At 45.1% G+C, this 27,093-nt stretch overlaps 1 protein-coding gene across 3 annotated transcripts in view; it reads left to right on the top strand.

Annotated features, from left to right (window-relative positions):
• SPTBN4 (spectrin beta, non-erythrocytic 4) overlaps positions 1-27,093 on the top strand; it is a 1,652,494-nt gene that overhangs the window by 1,423,662 nt on the left and 201,739 nt on the right. For all 3 annotated transcript variants that reach the window (XM_069207217.1, XM_069207216.1, XM_069207218.1), the window contains one exon: positions 15,511-15,565. In XM_069207217.1, the coding sequence (XP_069063318.1) occupies positions 15,511-15,565 (55 nt within the window). The remainder of the gene's footprint in view (positions 1-15,510; positions 15,566-27,093) is intronic.

Below are 27,093 nucleotides of genomic sequence, written 5' to 3'. Positions count from 1 at the left end.
AAAGCAGTGCTTAACAAGAGTAAGTTTGAGTAATAGCAGAAACCTCAGACTGCTTCTGGAGGTCTCAGTTGGCGTCCAGGAACTATATACTTGTATCCTAGGACTGACTTTATGGATCAGCCTCACTCACACCAGAGTGTAAGTTACTACTAAAAAAAGCGGTAGTAATTCTACCACTGCACATCGCCGATCGCTGGTACTACAACACCATCCCAAGGAAAATTATTATAGTAGGGACTTAAAATAAAACCGTAAGGAAAGAATATTTAAAATTGTTAAAAATATAAATAAGTATAAATTCATGTTTTAAAAAAATACAAAATATCACATATCTATTATTTAATTATGAAATATTTTAAAACCTATTTTGAATTTAAAAGATAATCTAACAATACAATTTCTTTGAAAATCTATTTCTGTATATCTCTTTTAACAATTTTTAATGCACATAATTTTTTTCTCTTCAGGGGGAAGGTATTTTTTCATTTGTGAATTAAGCACCTCATGTCTCTTGTGAGATACCGCATGTTGTAAAGGAGATTTGTTCAAACGAAAATAGCCCCTCAGATTCTAAGCCCCCCCGCAATGAATAGCCAATTTTGAGGGGAAAATATTGTGCCTACTTTCCACTGGAAGCAAAATTATTTTTAAGTTTGTAGAATGGCTAAAGTGTCTAGAGCTGCTTACATTTCAGCTTGAATCCAGAGATATATTAATTCATTGTTTTTATGGCATTTCTTAGCTGAATGTTTTAATCACTTGATTCAAGTAGTGTCAAAAGTTCATAAAAGTCTATGGGGGTTATTCTAACTTTGGAGGAGGTGTTAATCCGTCCCAAAAGTGACGGAAAAGTGACGGTTTTACCACCAGCCGTATTACGAGTCCATTATATCCTATGGAACTCGTAATACGGCTGGTGGTATATCCGTCACTTTACCGTCACTTTTGGGACGGATTAACACTCCTCCAAAGTTAGAATAACCCCCTATATTTCTTTAAAGAGGATGTTTGTGTCATCCTAGGTTTAGGGGAGGTTTCTGCTCTACCAACACATTTCACCCCATATAACTAGTAAGCTTGAGGCTTTTTCAAGGCTGTAGTTTTTCTTACAGTCAATGATTATTACCTAAAATGTAGAACATTCTTATTTGGGAGGTCATGTTCAGGAGGAACTGCAAATGTGAATCACAACAGAGGGTATGGGGGTTCAGTGCTTGTGAGGGGCAAACAGAATAGTGTTTGTTACCATAGACCCACATAGCAAAAGTATAATATACAGTTTACATGTAGCACAAAACATGCTGTCTTTAAGGAATCATTTATTTGAAGTAGCAACAAAACTGCAGGGAAAGGGAGGGCATTATACATAATTGGTTATTGAGTGTGTGTGTTTGTGTGCGTGTGTGTGTGTGCTTTGCTTAGTAGTACAGAATACTCCTAAATGATGGAAATAAGATAGGGAACAAAGTGAATATAATGGCTCATACCTTGCCAAAGTGAGATGAGAATATAAATCCTGAAGATCATGTCAGGAAAAAGAGGGCTTCTAATGTAAGGAAAATCAAGGTGATGATTTTCAACATTTTACCAAATGGTGGTGGACATATTATACTTCTGATGTGGAAATGTTAAATTCCTAAATATTACAATAATGGTCAGTGGCTGGAAATCTAAAGTGAAATTTAAAGATTTTGACCAATAGGGAGGTGATTGTTAGGTATTGTGTTAGATAAGACATATAAAGAATGGTCTTAACTTGATGGCGAAATTCGCAGAGGGTAGAAAGTAAGGGCAGACTACAGTAGAGAAATACAGAAATAGTCCATCAGTTTTTCTGAACAGTGTGAGCAGTTCATAAAATATAGATTTTTGGAAACGTGGGGCCAGATGTAGCAAGGGGTTTGCGAGTCGCAAACGACGAAAAACGCCGTTTGCGAGGCGCAAAAGCCTCTCTGCTATGCAGAAATGCATTTTGCGAGTCGGATCCGACTCGCAAAATGCATTTCCGACTCGCAGATAGGAAGGGGTGTTCCCTTCCTATTTGCGACTCGCAATGCTATGCAATTTCAAATGAAATCGCAGTTACCATCCACTTGAAGTGGATGGTAACCCAGTCGCAAACTGGAAGGGGTCCCCATGGGACCCCTTCCCCTTTGTGAATGGAAAAAAATATATTTTTTCAGAGCAGGCAGTGGTCCAATGGACCACTGCCTGCCCTGAAAAAAAACGAAACTAAAGGTTTCGGTTTTTTTTTCCAAGTGCAGCTCGTTTTCCTTTAAGGAAAACGGGCTGCAGATGGAAAAAAAAAACTGCTTTATTAAAAAGCAGTCATGGACATGGTGGTCTGCTCACTCCAGCAGGCCACCATCCCTGTGAGTGCCCATACTCGCAGTGGGGTCGCAAACTGTGATCCACCTCATTAATATTAATGAGGTGGGTCTTTGCCACCCCATTGCGAGTTGCAGCAGGTGTCTGAGACACCTTTCTGCATAGCAAATTGTGACTTGCAATTTGCTATTTTGCTACATCTGGCCCTTAATATCCAGTCTCAGGTGAATGGCATCATTTTTGCTGTCTATTTGTACAGCATTGCATTTGTATGAAGCAAAATGGAAGTTTTGAGATGAGCATGAATTGAGTTGGACAGATTTGGTATTTTTGACGTGAATGCCTCAGAAATCAAACCGCCATGTAGAGGAGGTAGGCTTGAGAGAGGGGCGTAATCTCTATAGTCTGCTAATCTGCCTATTTCACATTTCAGGATGTTAGGGGAAGAGGGTCAGGGTGGAGACTGTAGGGATTTGGAATGATCTGTTTTGGCACCATAGTGAAAAAGGCTAAACCACCTGTGTTTAGTTTGTAAACCAAGTAGGTCAGATCCTATTTTTAGAGATTTCCATGGCAGCCATATTATCTTATGTATATGTGAAAGGGACATGTTTTGGTAGTTAGAAGAATTCTAAATGCCATAAGCAAGAGGTATGTATAATTGTCAGTGTATACCTTGTTGTGTGCCACAGGGATAGACGTCAGTGGCCATATAAACTTAACAGCAGTGGAATTTTATAGAATGTAGTCACACCTGTTATAAATTTTCACAAGTCAAAACTTATTTACTGTTGCACAGCATAGCCTGCAAAAGCATACAATCTTATGACCAGAGGACCTTTGTGTAAATAATTTTCCATATTGTATATATTTTGTGAGTACAATAAAATATGTTGTTGTTAGTCTAATTAAAAGCATCATCCAGTTTGTACAAGTGAACTGGATCGTACATAACAAAAAATAGGTTAAAGATTCAAGACAAGTCATTGAAAACCTAAATGGGCCTGTTCATCAGTCATATCTCAATAATTTACTGTAGTGTTAGAGTTTTGAGATGAAGCCTTGAGACTGGAACTAAAATAATGTCATGTGAAAGTTCTATGGTGAACCGAGGGGAAGGGATGGATACTCTGTAGGGTGGTGTGTAGATTATTAGAAGGAAATATTTGAGCTTCTGAGTGTTTGTTTTATATCAGTTAGGTGTCAAAGGTGTAAAGATTCAGTAGAAGAGCAGTTTTTTTTAGGCTGCTTAAGTTCAGTTATAATCAGGTAGAGTGTTTGGAGAAAAGTATCAAAGTGAGCAAGCATTTGATTTGCTTTTTGGTTAGATTAAGTTATAACTTGTCCCAGATTACTGATTACTTGCATTGGAAATGTTGGTAAGGGGCTTGAAAAATAAAGAGAAGAATCTTAAAAGCAGATTTATCAAACTTTCTTGGAACTCACCGCAAATCAGCATGACACCTTGCTGCGCTGCGTGAAAGGGAAAAGCCGGGAAAGCACCCTTTTTAACATTATAGAGTGCATTCCTGTCCTCTTCTTAGCATATTTGGCTGCCTAGCGCCACTGCAGGCACCCTTGTATCATGGTGCAAGAGTAACTGTTTTGTAGGCAGGATTGTTTTTGTACAAGGGGAACCTTTCTGTACAAAAACAATCCTCAGAGACTTTTTCCTCTTTCTATGTATGCTGCAGAATGCAGCACATGTAGAAAGAGGAAATAACACAGAGAAATAAAGATATTCCTCCTCGTTATGCCTCCCTTTGGAAGACAAAATATTTTGACACATTCCCAGGTCTACCACTCACGAAAAATCGGGAATGTGCCAAAATCCATGAAAGTCTCTGTGAGGCAGGGTAACACAAGGCAGTGACTTGCACTCCTTGCATTACTTCAGATTTACCAAGTACCGCAGGTGGCTTAGCGTGGCTACGTAAATCTGACTTTAGTGTTATGTTGCCCTTGTGTTACCGTGTTTGACACAAGGGCAACACAACACTTTGAGGGACAAAAGGCAATGTGTTTGCTTAAGATGTTTATTCAAGAAGCTAGTGAGGCATCTCAGCTTCTTTGTTTAATCCGTATTTGACAGTTTCAGTTCTAAACATCCACCCACTTTCTCATTTCCTCAGTAATAATTCTCGATTTCCATCCCAGGATAGCTTGGATATGTGATGTATTGCAAAGACAGTAAATGTTCTGCTATGTTCATGATGTTGTAGAAAGTAGTTGCAGATTGTGAAGCCCGTGTTCGTTTTGTTACTATTATAGTTGTGTTCTTGAACACAGTTTTTAAGAGGACGAATAATACTGCCAATATATGTCTGTGTGTGCATTTAATCAGTTACACAACATGGTTATTGTTACATTCGAGGCAGTGTAGAATTTAGGGTTGTTGATGTATTTTAAACTTGTAGCTGTATTGATGTCAGATTTACACATTGAGCAACTGTGACGTGAACAATCCTTTAGGTTTGAGAAAGAGTATTCTAAATTGCTGTTTTAGATCTGCAATTTTACATTAACATAATAGTTTGTTTTAGATTGTTTGCTATTCGAAATCCAAGTTTGGAATTGGGTGGTTTGATCTCCTTAATTGATGGTTTGTGTTCAAGAAGTTTTTCCTAGTGTCTTTTGAATATATATTCTGATGGATACACCCACCTGTGGATTCCTCACCTAAAGAATTTTCCCCCACACGCCAGCTTCAACGGAAATTTTCTTCTAGCTCTGCACGTCGACGATGACGTCACAATTGCCCGACTCCACGTGACGCCGTATGATGTCATCCAGGCGATAAGAAGCCCTTGTCGACGTGCAGACGTCAGTTCCCTTTTTTCCGTGCCTTCGAGTAACGTTTTTTCCTCGAGGCTAACAGGGAGCTACAGTTGCACTTTGGTGTTACTATGTCCCAGCCGAGAAAATCTGGCTTTAAACCTTGTAACCAGTGTGGGGGTCGGATGTCGGTCACGGACCCCCATGAAAATTGTTTATGGTGCCTTAGTTCCGACCCTGAGGTCGAGTCATGCGGATTGTGTCAACGCATGAATTCTAAGGCACTTAAGGAGAGCGAGGCGAAGTTATTCCTGGCCCGTTCCAAGAAAAGGAAGGAAAGGCGTTATCGTAGAGAGTCTTCTTCGAAATCTTCGAAGACTCATCGACGCCACGGGGACTCTCAGTGTCGTCACGAGTCTCTGCGCCGATCGAGCAGGGGCCGATTCAGGTCCAGATCCAGATCTCCCATCAACTCGGCGCCGACCGATGTGGGAGGTTAGCCCGACCATCACACCTCCGCCTCCAACGACTCCGGCTTCTCCGACCTCACCCTTGTTGGTGTTTGAAGTCGAACCATCATCAGGAGCTGGCGGCTTCTCTGGAGCAGGAGATGCCTGGTCCATCATCGGCCTCTATGCCGGCGCCGGTTCCACAGGCTTATCCGGCTATCCCGGCGCCGGGTACAGATCCCACTGCATTTTTAAATGCAATGTTCAAAATCTTTTCCACCATGGCACCTGGTGGAGGGCATGCGGGTCCGTCAGGCCCTTTGGCTTTTAACTTGGGTGCACTGGCTCCTTACAAGCCGACACCCTTTATTCCCTTTCTTCCTTCTGGAGCCGCTTCGGCGCTGCTGTCCCGGCGCCAGTGGATTCTTCAAGGATCCACTCTACAGTGAAATTGCCTGTGGCGCCGGAGGGTCCGCGTCGGATGTATCCGAAGAGCGGCGCCGGCGAAGATCTTCAGCGTCGGCCAAAGCTTTGTCGACACTGGGACTCGAATCCAGGCTCCGATCCAGGAGATTAGCTTTACGGCTCCTGGAGGAAGAGGAATACAGCAGACAACATTTGGAGGAAGGCGAGATCTTGGAGCCTTCGGGTGATTTCCAAGGCTTGGACACAGCAAGTGGCATTGAAACTTCCCCTGAATGGGATTTGGCTTCCCCAGGGGAGTATACTGAGGAAGCTGCATCATTTCATGCGGTAGTAAGGAAGGCTGCAGACTTTTTGGACCTTCCTCTTCCTGCTGCAGAGGTGAAAAGAAACCTTCTGACTGACGTGCTGCATCCGGCGTCAGTAGTGGCGGAGCCTCTCTTGCCCTTCAATGAGGCTCTTTTGGACCCCATTAAAGATATCTGGAGGAAGCCAGCGACTTCAACAGCCGTCAACAGGGCGGTAGCGAGACACTATTTTGCAGCTCCATCTGACCTGGACTTTCTCTCCAAACATCCAACTCCGGAGAGTTTGGTTGTTCAGGCATCGTGCTCCTCTCCGTCAGCTCCTGGTTTGTTCCCCTGGACCCCTGCGGACAGGGAGTCTAAGAAAATGGAGCAGGCAGCAAAGAAGGCCTTTTCTTCGTGCAGCATGGCCTTGAATTCGACCAATGCGACTTGCATTTTGGGGCATTATATGCATGCCCTTATGGAGGAGGCTAAGGGTCATACTGAATTGCCACAGGAGGTGTTGCATCTATTAACGGACGCTCAGGCGGCGGCGACCCAGGTTGGACACCTCGGACTCCGTGGCAAGAGCTATGGGTACATTCATAGTGACGAGGCGACAGGCTTGGCTGCGTTCATCAGGTATCAGTTTGCGGTCCTCCCGTTTGATCTTCCTTCAGCACCTTGAGTCTTCACAAAGGTGATGGCGGTGGTTGCAGCAGAGCTCAGAAGAAGAGGGATAGCGGTGTTTCCCTATCTGGACGATTGGTTGATCAAAGCCAAGACTCCAGAGCTCGTGCTGCGTCACCTGCAGTCGACAACTCAGTTGTTGTTCGCCTGGGTTTTTCAATCAATGTGCCCAAATCTCACCTGGAGCCCTCTCAACGCCTCCTGTTCATAGGGGCAGTACTGGACACAACATTGAATCAGGCCTTTCCTCCGCCCCAGCGGGTTCAGGACATTCAGGCGTTGATTCCAATGTTTCAAAATGGAGCAGTAGTTTCAGTCCTCAAGGTCCTACGTCTGCTCGGTCTGTTTGCTTCTTGCATACTGCTGGTCACTCATGCACGCTGGGCTCTTCAGTGGTGCGTCTGCAGGCAGTGGTTTCAGCACAAAGGAGATCTCGAGGATTCGATCATGATCTCCAGAGACACTGCTGTGGATCTTAAGTGGTGACCTGCGGTCGGCAACCTGTCGCAAGGAAGGCTTCTCACTGCCTCCGCCAGTGGCCACAGTTGTAGCGGATGCTTCCACTCTGGGTGGGGAGCTCATCTGGGGGACCTGGAGATCAAAGGCCTTTGGTCTCCAGTGGAACAGAGGTTTCACATCAATCTGTTGGAATTGCGGGCAGTATGTCTGGCACTCAAGGCCTTTCTCCCTTCCCTTAGCGGTCAGTCAGTCCAGGTCCTGACGGACAACACTACCGCGATGTGGTATATAAACAAGCAGGGAGGAGTGGGGTCGTATCTTCTCTGCAGAGAAGCTCTTCAACTCTGGTCCTGGCTTCAGGACCACAAGATTTGCTTGGTAGCAAATCATTTGGCTGGGGTTCTGAATGTACGTACGGATGTTCTCAGTCGACGCATCTTGGTCGACCACGAGTGGCGTCTTCATCCGGATCTGGTTCTTTACATCTTCCAGATGTGGGGGTGTCCGCAGATAGATCTATTTGCTACGCAGGAGAACGCGCAGTGCCCGTTGTTTTGCAGCCTCCAGTATCCGGTGCAAGGAGCTCTGGGGGATGCGTTTCAGATGTCCTGGAAGGGTCAGTTGCTTTACGCGTTTCCTCCCATACCCCTAATTCCTCGAGTTCTGAGGAAGATCTGCCAAGACGGGCCCAGGTCATCTTGATAGCCCCGGATTGGCCGAGAAGGGTGTGGTATCGGACCTTCTCCAACTCTCTCTGTGCCCTCCACTCCGTCTCCCTTACAGGGTAGACCTCCTCTCGCAGTCGCAGGGGCAGATTCTACACCCCCACCTCCAGAGTCTGCATCTTCATGCCTGGAGATTGAGTGGGGCAATCTGAGTGCTTTTTCTCTCCCGCCAGAAGTGGTGGATGTTATTTTATCGGCCAGGCGACACTCCACCAAATCGATCTATGCAAGCAGGTGGGCCAGATTTGTAGGTTGGTGTGGAGAGAACCAAATTAATCCCTTAAAGGCTCACTTGTCTGACATATTATTATTTGCTCTTTCCTTGGCAAAGAAGGGTTGTGCAGTTGCCACAGTCAAGGGCTATTTATCAGCGCTATCGGCTTTTCTGTGCCTTCCAGATCAACCCTCCTTGTTTAAATCACCACTTGTTTTGAGGTTTGTTAAGGGTCTCACTAATAGGTTTTCGCCCACTCCGTTTGTTATGCCACAGTGGGATCTTAATTCAGTATTGACATTTCTATGGGATCGCCATTTGAGCCGATGCACTCTTGTTCTTTGCGTTTGCTGGTCTTAAAAAATGTATTTCTGGTAGCCATAACATCGGCCAGAAGAGTGAGTGAGCTTCAGGCTCTTAGTGTAGAGTCTCCATACCTTTCCTTCTTTAGAGACAAAGTGGTGTTAAGGACCAAGGCGGCTTTCCTCCCGAAGGTTCTTACACCCTTTCACTTGGGGCAGTCTATTACTCTCTCTTCCTTTTACCCTCCACCTCATCCATCCAAGGAGGAAGAGAGGCTCCACCGATTGGATCCATGAAGAGCATTGAGCTTCTTTGTCGACAGGACGAGGGAGTTCAGGCAAGACGATCAGCTCTTCGTTGGATACATGGGGAAGAGGAAAGGCAGAGCAGTCCACAAGAGAACACTGTCCAGGTGGGTCATTCTCTGTATCAAGCTTTGTTATTCCTTAGCGAAGAAAGAACCACCTGTGGGGCTTCGAGCTCATTCCACCAGAGCTAAGGCTGCTTCATCGGCCTTGGCTAGGGGTGTTCCTGTGGTTGACATCTGAGGTCAGGAGGGATGGCCATTTTGCACGCTCAGTGCTGCAGGATTTCTTGGTTTGACCATTCAGGCACCCACCTCCGGAGGTAGTACTGCTTTGGGACTCTATTCTTTAGGTGAGGAATCCACAGATAGGTGTATCCATCAGAAGAATAAGGGCCAGATGTAGGAAAAAATCAAATTGCGACTTGCAATTTGCGAGTCTGTGCGACTCGCAAATTGCAAGTCGCAATTTGACATGCAGAAAGGTGTCTCAGACACCTTCTGCAACTCGCAATGGGGTCGCAAAGACCCACCTCATAAATATTTATGAGGTGGGTCGCAGTTTGCGACCCCATTGCGAGTATAGGCACTCGCTAACATGGAGGCCTGCTGACGTCAGCAGGCCTCCATGTTAGCGACCTGCCTTTTAAATAAAGGTTTTTTTTTTTTTGAAGTGCAGCCCGTTTTCCTCACAGGAAAACGAGCTGCATTTCAAAAACATCCGAAACCTTTTGTTTCGGTTTTTTCAGGGCAGGGAGTGGTCCCTTGGACCACTCCCTGCCCTGAAAAAATAATTTGGGGTCCATTCACAAAGGGGAAGGGGTCCCATGGGGACCCCTTCCCGTTTGCGAGTGGGTTACCATCCACTTCAAGTGGATGGTAACTGCGACTCCATTTTACGCGGTCGCAAATGGAGTTGCATACCACTCCGACTCGCAAATAGGAAGGGAACACCTCTTCCTATTTGCGAGGCGCAAATGCATATTGCGAGTCGGTAACGACTCGCAATATGCATTTGTGCATTGCAAACCCACGTTTGCGAGTCGCAAACGGGTTGCTACATCTGGCCCTAAGTTACTTACCTTCGGTAATGCTTTTTCTGGTGGATACATTAACTACCTGTGGATTGCTCACCGTCCCACCCGCCTCCCCGTTGCCTGGCTGGTCTTACCACGAAATCCGTGGGTGAGCACCGTTGTCTTGTATATTTGTATATAATTGAATCATGTATATAATGATGGCATGTATATATGTATTTCTTTCTCTAATTTATATAATTCAAGGAAACATGGTTGAACTTGACTGGTATATTTGTTTCCATATGTAGGTGTTGTTGCTGTTAGTTTCTTTTTATTTTTATTGTAATAAATGTTGCAGTTTCACTTTACTTGATGCAATTATGTTCTCTTCAAGGTCAATGTTTACCTGTTCGCCTCAAAGGCACGTAAAAAAATGGTGATAACTGATGTCTGCACGTCGACAAGGGCTTCTTATTGCCTGGATGATGTCATACGGCATCGCGTGGAGTCGGGCAATTGTGATGTCATCGTCGACGTGCAGAGCTAGAAGAAAATTTCCGTTGAAGCTGGCGCGTGGGGGAAAATTCTTTAGGTGTGGAATTCACAGGTAGTTAATGTATCCACCAGAAAAAGCGTTACCGAAGGTAAGTAACTTATTCTTCATGTCCAGGATTACATTTTGTGATTAATCTGATGGGTTCTTATTGTCTTATTTGTTTTTTAAAGTCCTTGAGGGTGAAGTTCTGTTCACAAGTCCAGCTGCTTCTGCAGTGCGTTTCTTCAGGTTCACATTTTATCCTTGTGGCATTAATCTGTTTATAATTTCCTGACTTTTCATTTATAAATCCAGTTGCATCTAGTTCTGAAAAAATCACCTTTGGGATATTCCAGTTTGTTGTTGGTGTATTACATTAGTTATTTTCAAGTCTGTAGTTGGCAGTAGTTGCTTTGAAGCGCAATTTAGACTGTAGTTTGTTGTTGCTAAAGTACTGTATATGGTCTCTGAAGTCCACTTGGTAGCCTGAAGTGGATGATGTTAGTTGAATGTTCATCGAGTTGCAGTGCATTTGGGCAAAATATTTTTCCAGTAGCTGTTGCTCTCCTTGCCCGGTTAATAGGATAGCATCAATATATCACTGCCAGAAAATCAAATGAGATGTGAATTGGGAGATGTATTGCCCCTCCCCTAACCATTTCTTTTTTCTTCAGCTGTAAAAATAAATACATACTGAGGAGCAGATTTTGGACCCATAGCTGCTCCTTGTATCTGTAGATAGAGTTCTTTATTGAATCTAAATGCGTTATTACAAAGATAGAAATCAGGCACATCCAGCCTAATTTGACTTGGAGTGGTGTTGATATGAAGTCTGGTTGCCATTGAGTGGCTTCCATTTGTGGTGTCCTGAACATTTGATAGAAGATCTTTCATAAATGGTTGAAGGCGAAGTTCTATGTAATACGTCACACTAGAGCATAATGAGGTTATATCAGATATTATAGGTTGACTACTTGGCAGAAACTTCCCTTATGGATTTTTGAAAGCAAGTAAAAAGGGGCCATCTTGGGGTTTTCAATCATTAGGCATTGTTTGTCCTGTACAGTCAGTAGCCCCTTTTCATGCTAGGCATTGAGTTTTCATTGAAGTTTGAAATGTATCTTAGTGGGTGGGATATCTCTTAGTTTAAGGTAGCACTTAGGGCCTGATTTATACTTTTTTAGTGCTGCATTTGCGTCATTTTTTGACGTAAAAGTAGCGCAAACCTACAAAATGTAATTGAATTTTGTAAGTTTGTGCAGTTTTTGTGCCAAAAAATGATGCAAATGCAGTGCTAAAAATTATAAATCAGGCCCTTAGTATTTGAGATTTGTCTGTGTGCTTCTTTTATGTAATCATCAAGATGTAGAATAACTGTGTTGCCCCCACCCCAATATGCTTCTTTAATTATAATCGTGTGGTTGTTTCTTAGTTTTTTGAAAAGCTTTATTTTCATGACAATTGACATTAAAAGTTAAATACCTATGTTTTTTGTCGTATTGGATAAAATGGTATTCTAAGTCATTAATAGTTATTGAGCAAACTAGGTCTATTGTGTTGCAAGATGAGTGTTGGTAGAGGAAGACGTGGGCCTGAAATCACTTTCTAAAGAGTATGTTGCTCACTGGCCATGTTTCTTGTTGTATTCTCTTTTCATGATTGTCTTCTTGTTCCACGTTTAACATTATCGAAATTGGTTACCTTGGTTTATCTTTGATATTGTCAATTCTGCTTTTATTGAAAGAAGTAGTCGGGAGATTAACAATTATTTGGTCTGTGTGTTGTTTTAGTGCTGCTCTCACTCCTTCCCCGTGCTCCTGTTTGTACTCCATGGTATATTGTTGTGTTCTTTGTGTGGTATCTGGAACTGGTCTGGTTCTTATGTCTGTGATACCGAAGTATGCTCTTACCATTTGGACTGCACGTTAGCTCTGTTTTCTGATTTTCTCTAAAAATAACTCCAGATTTATTATTTGAGACTTGGGCCCTCATTCTGATTCTGGCGGGCGGCGGAGGCCGCCCGCCAGAATTCAGCCCTCCATAATACCGCTCCGCGGTCAAAAGACCGCGGAGGGTATTATGAGTTTTTCCCTGGGCTGGCGGGTGGTCTCCAAAAGACCGCCCGCCAGCCCAGGGAAAAACTCCCTTCCCACGATGAAGCCGGCTCGTAATCGAGCCGGCGGAGTGGGAAGGTGCGACGGGTGCTGTTGCACCCGTCGCGTATTTCACTGTCTGCAAGGCAGACAGTGAAATACATTTTGGGGCCCTCTTACGGGGGCCCCTGCAGTGCCCATGCAGTGGAGAGCCGCCAGGAACTGGATGGCAGGAGGGGGAGTCGGAATCCCCAAGCCGGCGCAGCAAGCTGCGCCGGCTTGGAGGATTCCTTGGGGGCAGCGGGAAACCGGCGGGAGACCGCCGGTTTCCCTTCTCTGACCGCGGCTAAGCCGCCACGGTCAGAATGCCCCGCGGGGCACCGCCGGCCTGTCGGCGGTGCCTCCCCGTCCAGCGGCCCTGGCGGTTCTATACCGCCAGGGTCGTAATGAGGGCCTTGGTCTAAAACGCTTTTTAGAGTGTGCACCTGTTAGTGATGTTGAGTAAGCAATCAGACAAAAAGATCTCTCTGTTTAGGTGTTTTGCTAAGTTGTCTGTCTAAGAAAAACTTTACACATGTCCCAGTTGGTAGTCAGGTTGGTCACCTCTAAATGCATGGTCTCTGCATTTAGTAACATTTTCTTCAATTTCATCGTGAGGATTTCTTAGGGTTTTTTTTAGTAATCCGTACTGAACTGCGGTATCAGTTAACTGCCAAATCATGTTATTCCAAGCCAAATCTAGATTGATCCTTCTGTTCTAAGGATGAGAACATTAGAATGAGGAGTGTGTGTGTGGGGAATTGGTTGACTGTCACTAGGTGTTGGTATGTAAACACTGATATAAGGACCAGTGACAGATAAGTAAATTCAAGAAGTTTTCGGAATAAGCCATCCTCAGTGCTGTCCTGCCATCATGCAGAGCACTTACAGTCACTTTGACGAATAAATTACCTAGCTGAATGTTTTTACCTTTGCTGTTTCAGTTGAATTTCTAAGGGTTTTCATATTTGCCCACCTTCAATAGCCATTATTATTATCACCTCTTCTTTTGCGTACTAGTTCTCCATTTCTTTCAAGTGAACACATGAGAAAGTGATAGCTTGAGGGGGCTTCATTATGTCAAAGCCTGCATTGTGGAATCTATATTAAGTTTTAATGAAAGTTTCCATGTGTAGTTTTGTGTTAACTGAGATGTTTAAACCAGTAGGAACACAGAGCTTAAGGGTAATCGTACAAGGTCATTTTAAGTTTTTCATCAGTGCTTTGTCTTTTTAAACCCCTATGCTTACTTTGCGGCAAGGTCTACTTTAAAAAAACTGTGTTCAACACTAAATATAAAATGTCTTTTAAACATGAATTATTTTACCCACTATTATGATTAGGCTACTTTTATTCAGACATTGAGGGGGTCATTACGACCCTGGCGGTCAGCGGAACACTGGCGGTAACACCGCCAACAGGCTGACGGTGTTCCGCTAGTGTATTATGACCGTGGCGCATTAGCCACGCCACTATACCGCCAGGCTTCCGCCAGGTGGTCATAATCCCCAACCGCCAGGCTGTCCTACTGCCATGGAAAGGCTGGTGGTAAGGGGGACTCAGGGTGCCCCTGGGTCCCCTGCACTGCCCATGCACTTGGCATGGGCAGTGCAGGGTCCCCAAGGCGCAGCCCCATCACGCATTTCGCTGCCCGAATTTCGGGCAGTGAAATGTGCAACGGTGCTGCTGCACATCAACATTGCCGCCAGCTCTATTATGCAATGTTGATGTGACTTTTCCGCTGGCCCAGCGGAAATGTCAAAATAGGGTGCCACCAATACCGCCAGCACTGGCGGTATTGTGGCACCCGTGGCTTCGCCGAAGTCGTAATGAGGGCCTAAATTTTGATTTTCTCACCAGATTTTGTGTGCATATGGGCCTGCAATCTTTAGTTGAGCATAGGCTCAAATATAGGCACCGGACAATTATACTTTCATGTATACTGTGAAAGTTTAGGCTGTCTATTATCTGTTAAATATTACTTTAGACTATTAATAATAAAATGGTTTACACATTAGGGGTTTTAAAAGGTAAATATGTTTTAGCACAGGTAATATGATCATTAAGTGGATGGTAATTATGAAGCTGGTTGATGGATGTTGATTGCTACTTTACTTTTTCCTTTATTTCCTGTGACATTTAAGTAAATGATTAATTAATTGGACATTCTAAAAACTGTTTTAAAACAATAGTGTGTACTCCAGAACAGGAAAGAATGAATAGGACCACTGGGTCCCTGGAACTTGTTGGTGATATAGTTTACTTCCTCTGCTGACTTACTGTAAATTTGCAGACAGGAAAGGCAACATTGTAACAACATTGTAACTTATAACCTTCCCTTGTATTATTGCAAATAGTACAGCATACATTTTTCTACTGGGTAAGCACGTCAGTTGTTCTCGACTAGGAGTTTAAGATTTCCCGCCTTATTTCAACATTGAAAAGCTGACAAACTGCACCATTGTCTCTATTATCCTCCAGAATGCACCAATGTTCTTTCATTTTAACTTCTTGCATGCATTCGAATGGTTGAAATATTTCTCTGAAAATGGATGTTGGTATGTTTGCTTGAGTTTGTTTGTTTCATTTCTGTGCATGATGACCTACCATGTAAATGGTAGCTTGATCGTATTGACTCTTATCAATCTTATTGAATACAAAAGTGGAGGCTGAACTGGAACAGTAAGTTTAAGCTGGTCGACCAAACAGGTGATCTTTGGAAAGTCTTGGCCAGAAGAGAGTTACAAGTGTTCTAGGACATGGCTATCCTTGTTTCCCAGAATGTACCTGCTTTGCTACTTGCATGCAAATGCGCAGCTAGACACCAATATGAGTTCCTAAATATTATTATTTCTGTGCATTTGCAGGAAAGCTACCTTGGCAGATATTGTTGAGCAGCTGCAAGAAAAGGAAGCAGCTCAGGTCAGTGCCGGGATAAGACGTTTTAGTAACCTAACCTTACATGTGTACTTAGAACCAGTGTAATGATAATGATCTATGCTCATGTCATGTGGGGCTGGCCTAACAGATGTTATAGCCAAGACAACCAGTAGTGCTGTGGACAGTCAACCTTTCCAGAAACTAATTGCTATTCAGAAATATAGTCTTCCTATTTCAATGAACTGCCCAGTACAAATAATGGTTTCCTTATGCTTTGAAGATCGCCCATTATCCAATAAATGTGTATTCATTTCTTCAGAAATTGGGAGCTGGAAGACATCTAAGACATGTTGTTTTCTCACTGCTGATTCCTTTATATACACGTGTTCTTTTAGTTAAGTGGGCATCATTAAAAAAGTCTAATCAGAATTGTTAGGCATGCCCACATTCTCCTCTCCTATCTGGCATACATTTGTGCCTCTCCTTTCTTCTCCTTGTGCTTCTCCTTTTCAACTGGAGAACAAATGTCTTAAATCCTGGTGTAATCCCTACAGGTTATTGTCTCCAAGTGCTCCTACAAAAGAGATGACTAGAACACAAGCCTCCTCAAGTTTTGCTTCCAGGATATGGATAATGTCCCCAAAAGAACAGTCCCAGCATTAGAAAAGCTTAGAAAAGACAGGAGTCATGCCCACCACCCCAATGGCCAGCACAGGGAACCAGGATCCCTTGGGCATGGCCACTGCACCCTGTGCCATGTATGGGGGCCCATTTCAGGGCCCCCCTATGGCCCTTTAAAAAAAATACTTACCTGTACTAACCTGGGATGGGGTCCCTCATCCTCCGCTGTCCCTCTGGTGTGGGTGGGGGGTGTCCTTGGGGCCTGGGAAGGGCACCTGTGGGTTTATTCCATGGTGTTCCACCATGGAAATAGGCCCACAGGTCCCCTAACGCCTGCCCTGACCCAGGAGTTACAAAATGGGGCAAAGCAAACTTTGCACCATTTTTTGACCCCTCCTCCCTCCCTTGCACCGTTTTTTGCATGGGAGTATAAATATGGTGTTAAGGCCATAGATTCATTTTTTGCACGGGAACGCCTACCTTGCATCTCATTAAAGCAAGGTAGGTTTCCACGTCCCAAAAATGACTTTAACTCCATAATTTGGTGCTAGACGTGTCTAGCACCAAAGTATAAATATGGAGTTAGTTTTGCACCGAATTAGAGTAAAAAGAAATGACGCTACTTTGGTGCAAACAAAGTATAAATATGCCCCTAAATGTCTAGCCACGGGAAAAAGCCTATCCTTATTCTGAATGGCCCTTAAATGCTGGAGTACTCCCTTGTGTACACGTAGTATAGTGCTTCCTATATAGGCTAATGAACATGGACACCTCAAGATGTATATTGCAGAGTTTGTCTTGCAATGATAATTGCCTTCTAAATATTTATTTGTAAGGGATGATTGGCCTACAAGCTATACATTTTCCACATTTCATAAAAGCCTGAAATTTGTTTTACCCAGGTGTTTTTTTAGGCATTGAAGCCTCAGCGCTACATCAGACCAGTTCTTCTCTCACTGTTCTGGCCCTTCTAAATGGTATTCCAGGTTTCCGAGGGGGCTACCTCTCCTTCCAGTGGGTCATTCTTGATAAGATGCCAACATTTGTGTATTATGGAATATTCCGACCCTTTCTGTTTGTTGATAGTTTTTAGAAGCCTGAAATGTGGATCAATCATTTTAGCCTACTTGTCTTCTCTATTTCCCAAAAAACAGTTGTTCCCTTGGTTTGGATCTCACTTTTTCCTCTGCTGTTTGTATCCTGCTACTAGAGTAACCCCTCACTAAGAATCTCCTTGACTAGTGATTTAGAGCTTTAGCTTCTTCCTCATCCTCACTACAGTTATGCTTTACTCTTAAACTTCTCCATAAGGGATACTATTAATTATCTGCAGTGGGTGGAAACTGGATGCATGCAACAAAGTATTCCCTACAATTGGCGTTCTAAATTATTTCGTTTCTAACTTTTTGATTTTTACATAGACAGTGAGATCTAAAACTTTGACCTCTTCTGCATGTATAGTGCTGGTAAAGTGGAAATTTAGATTGTTCATTTCTATTTTGCAAAGGAATAACTCAGGGCACTCTTGTGTCCTCTTCCATACTACAAAGAGGTCTTCTATGTACTGACTCCAATGAATTACATTATTATTCCAATCCTGTTAATGCTCCACTTGGACCACCTGCTCCTCCTACCTGCACATATGGAAGTTCGGATAGCTGGGGGCAAAGCAGGTGCCCATCGCTGTTCCACAAACCTGGTGAAATAGCTCCTTGTTATATAGAAAGATGTTACTCTCTAAGCATCTCAGAGTCATTTTAATCAACATCTGAGTGTGCTTCCATATGTTAACAGGTTTGGCCCCTAAAAAATGTTGCATTGCTTCCAGCCCATCAGCATGTTGTATGCACATATAAAGAGTCTGTACATCAAGTCATTAGGAGATAATTGTCTTCCCTTTGGTAAATCATATATTTTTCTGAGAAAATCCCCTCTGTCCTGTATACAGGGAGTGCAGAATTATTAGGCAAATGAGTATTTTGACCACATCATCCTCTTTATGCATGTTGTCTTACTCCAAGCTGTATAGGCTCGAAAGCCTACTACCAATTAAGCATATTAGGTGATGTGCATCTCTGTAATGAGAAGGGGTGTGGTCTAATGACATCAACACCCTATATCAGGTGTCCATAATTATTAGGCAACTTCCTTTCCTTTGGCAAAATGGGTCAAAAGAAGGACTTGACAGGCTCCGAAAAGTCAAAAATAGTGAGATATCTTGCAGAGGGATGCAGCACTCTTAAAATTGCAAAGCTTCTGAAGCGTGATCATCGAACAATCAAGCGTTTCATTCAAAATAGTCAACAGGGTTGCAAGAAGCGTGTGGAAAAACCAAGGCGCAAAATAACTGCCCATGAACTGAGAAAAGTCAAGCATGCAGCTGCCACGATGCCACTTGCCACCAGTTTGGCCATATTTCAGAGCTGCAACATCACTGGAGTGTCCAAAAGCACAAGGTGTGCAATACTCAGAGACATGGCCAAGGTAAGAAAGGCTGAAAGACGACCACCACTGAACAAGACACACAAGCTGAAACGTCAAGACTGGGCCAATAAATATCTCAAGACTGATTTTTCTAAGGTTTTATGGACTGATGAAATGAGAGTGAGTCTTGATGGGCCAGATGGATGGGCCCGTGGCTGGATTGGTAAAGGGCAGAGAGCTCCAGTCCGACTCAGACGCCAGCAAGGTGGAGGTGGAGTACTGGTTTGGGCTGGTATCATCAAAGATGAGCTTGTGGGGCCTTTTCGGGTTGAGGATGGAGTCAAGCTCAACTCCCAGTCCTACTGCCAGTTCCTGGAAGACACCTTCTTCAAGCAGTGGTACAGGAAGAAGTCTGCATCCTTAAAAAAAAACATGATTTTCATGCAGGACAATGCTCCATCACACGCGTCCAAGTACTCCACAGCGTGGCTGGCAAGAAAGGGTATAAAAGAGGAAATCTAATGACATGGCCTCCTTGTTCACCTGATCTGAACCCCATTGAGAACCTGTGGTCCATCATCAAATGTGAGATTTACAAGGAGGGAAAACAGTACACCTCTCTGAACAGTGTCTGGGAGGCTGTGGTTGCTGCTGCACGCAATGTTGATGGTGAACAGATCAAAACACTGACAGAATCCATGGATGGCAGGCTTTTGAGTGTCCTTGCAAAGAAAGGTGGCTATATTGGTCACTGATTTGTTTTTGTTTTGTTTTTGAATGTCAGAAATGTATATTTGTGAATGTTGAGATGTTTTATTGGTTTCACTGGTAATAATAAATAATTGAAATGGGTATATATTTGTTTTTTGTTAAGTTGCCTAATAATTATGCACAGTAATAGTCACCTGCACACACAGATATCCCCCTAACATGGCTAAAACTAAAAACAAACTAAAAACTACTTCCAAAAATATTCAGCTTTGATATTAATGAGTTTTTTGGGTTCATTGAGAACATGGTTGTTGTTCAATAATAAAATTTATCCTCAAAAATACAACTTGCCTAATAATTCTGCACTCCCTGTATATGAGGGCAGCACTTTAACAAAATCCTGCAAGAAAAAATCAACGTATTTAGATTTGTTTTCAAATGCACTGTCACAGGCTGATATAATGGGACATCCTGGCAGGATTTTCCTGTCCTTATGAACTTTGGGTATTAGGTAAAAAGCTGGAGTACATGGATAATCAATTTCCAAATAATGATATTCTTCATGGGAGATCAACCCTTGGTCTCAGCAATCTATCTGCTCTTGATTATACTCTGCATGTAGTTGTTTCATGAATGTCATTCATGACTCTCACAAGGCACTCTTTGTTATTCAGTTGTTTATAAGCTACTGCCACTTATTGTTGTTTTGGCCATAAGACCAGATTCCCCTCTTTGTCAGTTTCTGATTATGCAGTCTGTTTGTGACTTCAGTTTGTCCATCAATCTATAGTAACTTGTCTTAGTATGGCTATTAGTTTGCTTCTTATTGATAGTGATAAAGAGTTGTTTCTGATGGATACATCTACCTGTAGACTCCTCACCTTTTGAATACTCCATTGCACCAGCAGTCAACGTATTTATTTTCTTTCTAGCTCTCCACGTTGATGAGGAAGTCACAATGGAATGGCTCTGCACGCAACTCCATCTGACATCATCGGAGCCATAAGAAGTCCCGCCCGCGTGCTGACTTCAGTTCTCTCTTTTCCGCGCCTTCAACGCTAATTGTTTTTCTATCTCTCCAGGTGGTTACACTGTATCGTAGCTTAGTTGTCAAGTTTTTTCTTCGTGCAACAATGTCTCAGTGGAAGAAGTCGGTCTTTAAGCATTGTAGCAAGTGTGGGGGTAACATATCGGTTACTGCCCCTCACGAAAACTGTCTCCGGTGCCTAAGTTCTGACCATGACGTCGGGAGATGCTCTTCATGCCAAAGCATGAACCCACAGGCACTTATGGAAAGAGAGGCAAAGCTGTTTTTAACAAAAGTTAAAAAAGAGAAGCAGGGCCCTCGAAGATCCAGGCCTCATGAGGAGTCATCGTCCCACAGGTCTACAAAGTCACACAAAAAGCGACATTGCCACAGCTCACAGCATCACTCATCCTGAGATGCTATCCCTCTGTCTTTGTCTCCAGCTTCAAAGTCTCTGCGACGTGGGAAGTGAGTCCCACTCTATCGCCTCCTCAACCAAAGTTGCCAGAGATGTCACTGGCGCCGTCTTTGGTGAAAATCTCGACTTTGCCATTGAGTCCTGCGGTGCAGTTTTCTCCTGTAACTCCATCAGCTCAGGAGATGGAAGAACAGTTGTCAGGTCAGGCCCATCTTTCACAGCAGGAGCAGAAGTATCCAACCTTTCTGGCCTCGGGGACAGACCCATCCAACTTCCTAAATGCTATGTATAGCATTTTTAATAGAGCAATGGCCTCCTCTGGTGCGCCTGCGGGCCCCACAGGACCTTTGGCCTTTAACCTAGGAGGCTTCCTGGCACTGTATAGGCAGGCTCCCTTTATGCCTTTCCTGCCTACGACTCTCTATCAATGGTCGGGGACGGTGCTGAGAAAGGTACCAACTCCTTCAGGGTTGTCAGCGCCGGTACCGACGTCAGACAGATCTCGTCTGGGATCGGGTCAATGTACACTTGCCAGGCGCAAGGTATTGGTGCCGGTCCCGGCTTCACCGGCACTGTAACAGGCTTCCTCAACATCGGCGCATTCACGGTTGGCTCTGTGGCTAGAATCTAGGTTAAGGTCGAGGAGGGAAGCCTTGAGGGTCTTGGAATAGCAGCAGTACTTGGAAGAGGAGCAGTACCTGAAGGAAGGAGAGATTCCCTTGTCTTCCCACGAGTTTGAAGGTATTGAGGTTACGAGTGGGTTGTCCCCTGGTGGTATACCACCTCTGAGGGTTACCTCATATAATGGGGTAATCAGGAAGGCAGCAGAACTTCTGAACCTACCTCTGCCTACTACAGAACTCAAATCAAACATTCTGACTGAGGTGCTTCACTCTTCTTCTGCTGCATCAGAACCTCTCCTGCCATTTAAGGAGGATTTGTCGGAGCCAGTCTTGGATCTGTGGCGAATGCCTGTTTCTACTCCTGCAGTTTCCAAGTCTGTTGCCAGGAGGTATAGAACTGCACTAGGTGACCCACAGTTTCTAAGTCAGCATCCAACACCTGAAAGCCTGGTGGTACAGGCTTCATGTTCATTTAAAGCTGCACCTGGTTCATTCGCCACAACTCCTGCAGACAGGGAGTCAAAACGCATGGAGCAGTTGGCAAAGAAAATTCTTTCGTCAGCAAGTATGGCTTTAAAATCAGTGAATGCTACGTGTCTGCTGGGCAGGTATATCCATGTACTGATGAAATCAGCCAAGGAGGTTATTCCCAAACTGCGGCCGGATGTGCAGGGTAATTTTGCGGAGCTGCTGCAGGGCAGTCAGACAGCAGCAAAACAGGTTATTCAGGCGGGCCTGGATACTATGAACTCTGGCCCATATTTATACTTTTTTAGCACTGCATTTGCGCCGCTTTTTGGCACAAAAGCGGCACAATCTTACAAAATACATTTGTATTTTGTAAGTTTATGCTGCTTTTGCATCAAAAAATGATGCAAATGCGGTGCTAAAAAAGTATAAATATGGACCTCTGTTGCCAGAGCCATGGGGACTTCAATTCCAAATAGAAGACATGCATGGCTTAAAGGGTCGGGTTCTCCCCTGATGTACAGTCTACCTGATGAAAGATCTACAAATGGATCCTCACCTGAACCAGAAGAACAGTCACCCAAGCCCTCGTAAGCAGCAAACTGGACTACGGCAATGCCCTCTACACAGGAACCATGGCCAAATTCCAGAAGAGACTGCAACACATCTAGAACGCCTGCACACGCCCCATCCTGGACATTCCCCGTCACTGCCACATCACAGGCCATCTGAGAGACCTGCACTGGCTCCCAGTCAACAAGAGAATCACCTTCAAACTCCTCACCAACACTCACAAAGCACTGCACAACACCAGACCAGAATACCTCAACAAACGGCCCTCCTTCTACACCCCGACCCAGCATCTCTGCTCTGCCGACCTCGCCCTCGCAACCATCCCACGCATCCGCAGAACTACAACCGGCAGCAGATCATTCTTGCACCTCGCCGCCAAGACATGCAACACTCTTCCAACCACCTGCGTCAGACCGAAGACCTCCTTACCTTCAGGAGACTTCTCAAGGCCTGGCTGCTTGAGCGGTAGCAGCACCTCTCCCCACTCCCACCTCAGCACCTTGTGACCCTCACCGGTGAGTAGTGCGCTTTACAAACTCCTGATTGATTGATTGATTGACTGTAATGGATCTTCCATTTGATGGATCCAGATTGTTTGGAGCCAAGGTAGATTCTGACTTAAAGAGGTTTGGGGAGAGTCAGTCTACCGCCAAGTCTCTAGGACTTCAAACTCTCTCCTCGACCTACAGGCCTTTCTGTAGGTTTCGGGGGTTTTGCCGCAGCTCCTCCTTTCACAGGAGGCAGCAATTCCAAAGTCAGCAGTCTGCCAACCCCCTTTATAAGTCCTACAGAGGTCGTGGAAGTTCTAGGCAGCGTGGTACCTTCCATCAGCCTTCCTCGTCTTCCACTTCATCATCTACTGGAAAACTTTCATGAAAGCAACCCTAGTTCTCCCTCCTTTCAAGAGCATGTGTTACCCGTAGGAGGGAGGTAATTTCATTTCCTCCAAAAGTGTGAGTCAATAACAACAGACAGTTGGGTGTTAGACATTGTAGGAAATGCAGCTTACCCCTCCTTTCCCGCCCCAGCAAGTTGGTGTTCAGAAGAGGTACAAAATCTACTTTTAAAGGGTGCAGTGGAGTTAGTTCCAGAACAGGAAAAGGGTCAGGGATGTTATTCAAGATATTTTCTGATGCCTAAAAAGGATGGTAGGTTGCACCCTATCCTGGACCTGAGGATTTTGAATTGGTTCCTCAAACAGGAGAATTCAAAATGCTGAGTCTAGCACAGATGCTTCTTGCACTAGACAAGGGAGACTGGATGGTTTCTATAGACTTGCAGGATGCATATTTTCACATCCCCATTCTGCAGTCACACAGGAAGTATCTCCTCTTCCCAGTAGGAATGCAACACTACCAGTTTGCGGTCCTCCCTTTTGATCTTACTTCCGCACCTCGAGGTTTTCCAAAGGTGATAGCAGTGGTGGCAGTGCATCTCAGAAGGTGAGGAATACCAGTATTCCCTTACCCAGACGATTGGTTACTCAAAGCCAAGGCTCCGGAGTTGGTGCAGCATCACTTGCATTCAACAACTCATCTGGGTTTTTCCATCAACATACCCAAATCTCACTGAAGCCCTTTCAGTGCACCCTGTTCATAGGGGAAGTATTGGAAACCACAGTGAATCATCGCTACCATCCTCCACAGAGGATTCAGGACATTTAGACTATGATTCCAATGTTTCAGGATGGAGCGCTCATCCAGTTCTAAAGGTCTTACGTCTGCTCCATCTGTTCGTTTCCTGCATTCTGTTGGTCACTCATGTATGCTGGCACATGAAGGCCCTCCAGTGGTGCCTCCGCAAGCAGTGGTTTCAACTCAACGGAAATCTCAAGGAGTCAATAAAGATCTCTAAAAGCACTGCTGTAGGAAGTTGGCTCTGTGTATACTATCTCAAAGTGAGAGATAGTGTGCACAGAGTCTAAGTGTTCCCCTTAGAGGTTGATAGTGGCAAAATTAGATAATACTAACGCTCTGTTTTGTGGTAGTGTGGTCGAGCAGTAGGCTTATCAGAGGGTAGTGTTAAGCATTTGTTGTACACTCACAGGCAATACATGAGAACACACACTCAAAGACTTAACTCCAGGCCAATAGGTTTTTATATAGAAAAATATAACTTTTCTTAATTTATTTTAGAGCCACAAGATTCAGAATTTAGGTATGTACATAAATTGTAAGGTACTTCACACAGGTAAGTATGGAACTTTGAATTAAAACAGTAGTATACACAGTTTTGGCAAAATTGGCAATAAGCTATTTTAAAAGTGGACACAATGCAAAAATCAACAGTTCCTGGGGGAAGTAAGTAACAGTTAGAGGGCCAACAGGCTGGCGGTGCTTCCAGGCCAATTCTGACCGTGGCGGTAAAGCCGCGGTCAGAAAAGGGAAACCGGCGGTTTCCCGCCGGTTTTCCCCTGGCCAAATGAATCCTCCATGGCGGCGCTGCAAGCAGCGCCGCCATGGGGATTCCGACCCCCTTCCCGCCAGCCTGTTTCTGGCGGTTTTCACCGCCAGAACCAGGCTGGCGGGAACGGGTGTCGTGGGGCCCCATAATGATTTTCAGTGTCTGCTTTGCAGACACTGAAAATCGCGACGGGTGCCACTGCACCCGTCGCACCCCAGCAACTCCGCCGGCTCCATTCGGACCCGGCTTCATCGTTGCTGGGTCTTTCCCGCTGGGCGGGCGGGCGGCCTTTTGGCGGTCGCCCGCCCAGCGGGAAAGTCAGAATGACCGCCGCTGTCATTTGACCGCGGTGCGGTCTTTTGGTGGGGGAACTTTGGCGGGCGGCCTCTGCCGCCCGCCGAAGTTGGAATGACCCCCTTAGTTTCCCAGGTAAGTAAAGCACTTACAATTTCAGTCTCCTGGGCATAGGCAGCCCACCGTTGGGGGTTCAAGGCAACCCAAACCCACAGCACCAGCAACACAGGGCCGGTCAGGTGCAGAGGTCAAAGGAGGGCCCAAATAACATAGGCGCCTATGGAGAACAGGGTGCTCCCGTTCCAGTCTGCTAGCAGGTAAGTACCTGCGTACTCGAGGAGCAGACCAGGGGAGTTTTGTAGAGCACTGGGGGTGGACACACAAGGCACACAAAACACACCCTCAGCGACACAGGGGCGGCTGGGTGCAGTGTGCAAAGTAGGTGTTGGGTTTTGCATTGAAATCAACAAAGGGACCTGGGGGGTCACTCTGGCGATGCAGGCAGGGCACAGGGAGGCTTCTCGGGCCAGCTACCGACTGGGCTAGGATGAGGGCCGTCTGCTGGTCACTCCTGCACTGGTAGGTGGTTCCTCTCGGTCCTGGGGGCTGCGGGTGCAGTGCTTGGTCCAGGCATCAGGTTCCTTTGTTACTAGACAGTCGTGGTCAGGGGGAGCCTCTGGATCCTCCCTGCAGGCGTCGCTCTGGGGGTGCAAGGAGGTTGACACAGGGTGTTCGTTCTCCTGAACTCGAGCCGGGGGCGTTGTGTGCAGAGTGTGAAGACTCACACTTCCAGAGTGAGGCGAGAGTCTCTTTAAAGTTGGTTTCTTGTTGCTGTTTTTGAACAGAGCCCCTGTTCTCTGCAGGTTCTTGATCCTTTATGTGGAAGGCAACCTAACTCAAAGGAGGCCCTTTTCCCTACCATCTCTGGTTACCACAGTGATAACAGATTCTTCCACTCTAGGGGATCAGGAGACCAAGGGTCCTTGGTCTCCAGAAGAACAGATGTTTCATCTCAGTCTGTTGCAGGTGATATGTCTGGCTCTCAAGGCCTTCCTCCCTTTCATTTGCGGACAGTCAGTACAGGTCTTGATAGACAACACTACTGCGATGTGGTACATCAACAAATCTTCTCTGCAGAGAGGCTCTACGACTCTGGTCCTGGGCTCAGGACCATCGGATTTGCATAGTACCAAACCATTTGGGAGGTATTCTCAATGTACGTGCGGACAGTCGCAGCTGGCACTTTTCAGTCGACCACAAGTGGCGACTTCATCCGGAGGTGGTTCTTCATGTCTTCCAGTTATAGGGGACACCTCATATAGACCTGCTTGCCACTCGCAAGAGTGCGCACTGCCCATTTTTCTGCAACCTCCAGTATCTGATGCAGGGAACACTGGGGACGCGTTTCAATTGAGCTGGAGCAGCCAGCTGCTTTACGCATTTGCCCCCGTACCCTTGATTCCTAAAGTTCTGGGGAAGATTTGCCAAGACCAGGCCCAAATCATATTGATAGCTCTGGATTGGCCAAAAAGGTTGTGGTACACAGACCTTCTTGAACTCTCTCTGTGCCCTCCACTCCATCTCCCTCACAGGGCAGACCTCCTCTCGCTGTCGCCCGGGAAGGTTCTACACCCCCCACCTCCAGAACCTGCACCGACATGCCTAGAGATTGAAAAGGCCAACCTGAATTCCTTTTCTCTTCCCCCCGAAGTGGTGGATGTTATTTTATTGCCCAGGCAACACTCCACCAAACCTGTCTATGCTGGTATATGGGCCAAGTTTGTCAAATGGTGTGAGGACAGACATGTGGGCCCTTTAAAGGCCCACTTATCCAATGTTTTTTAATTTGCTCCTTCCTTGGCACAGCAAGGTTTTGCAGTTGCGACAGTGAAGAGCTATCTCTCTGCACTGTCGCCATTTATTTGTGTACCTGACCAACCTTCTTTGTTTAAGTCCCCTATAGTTTTAAGATTTCTTAAGGATTTGACTAATATGCTTACTCCTACAC

The sequence above is a fragment of the Pleurodeles waltl genome, chromosome 9 (genome assembly GCF_031143425.1).
Source record: "Pleurodeles waltl isolate 20211129_DDA chromosome 9, aPleWal1.hap1.20221129, whole genome shotgun sequence".
In the NCBI taxonomy this organism is placed as follows: Eukaryota; Metazoa; Chordata; class Amphibia; order Caudata; family Salamandridae; genus Pleurodeles; species Pleurodeles waltl.
The sequence above is the reverse complement of the archived record's forward strand: the minus strand, read 5'-3'. Positions and strand labels throughout refer to the sequence as shown.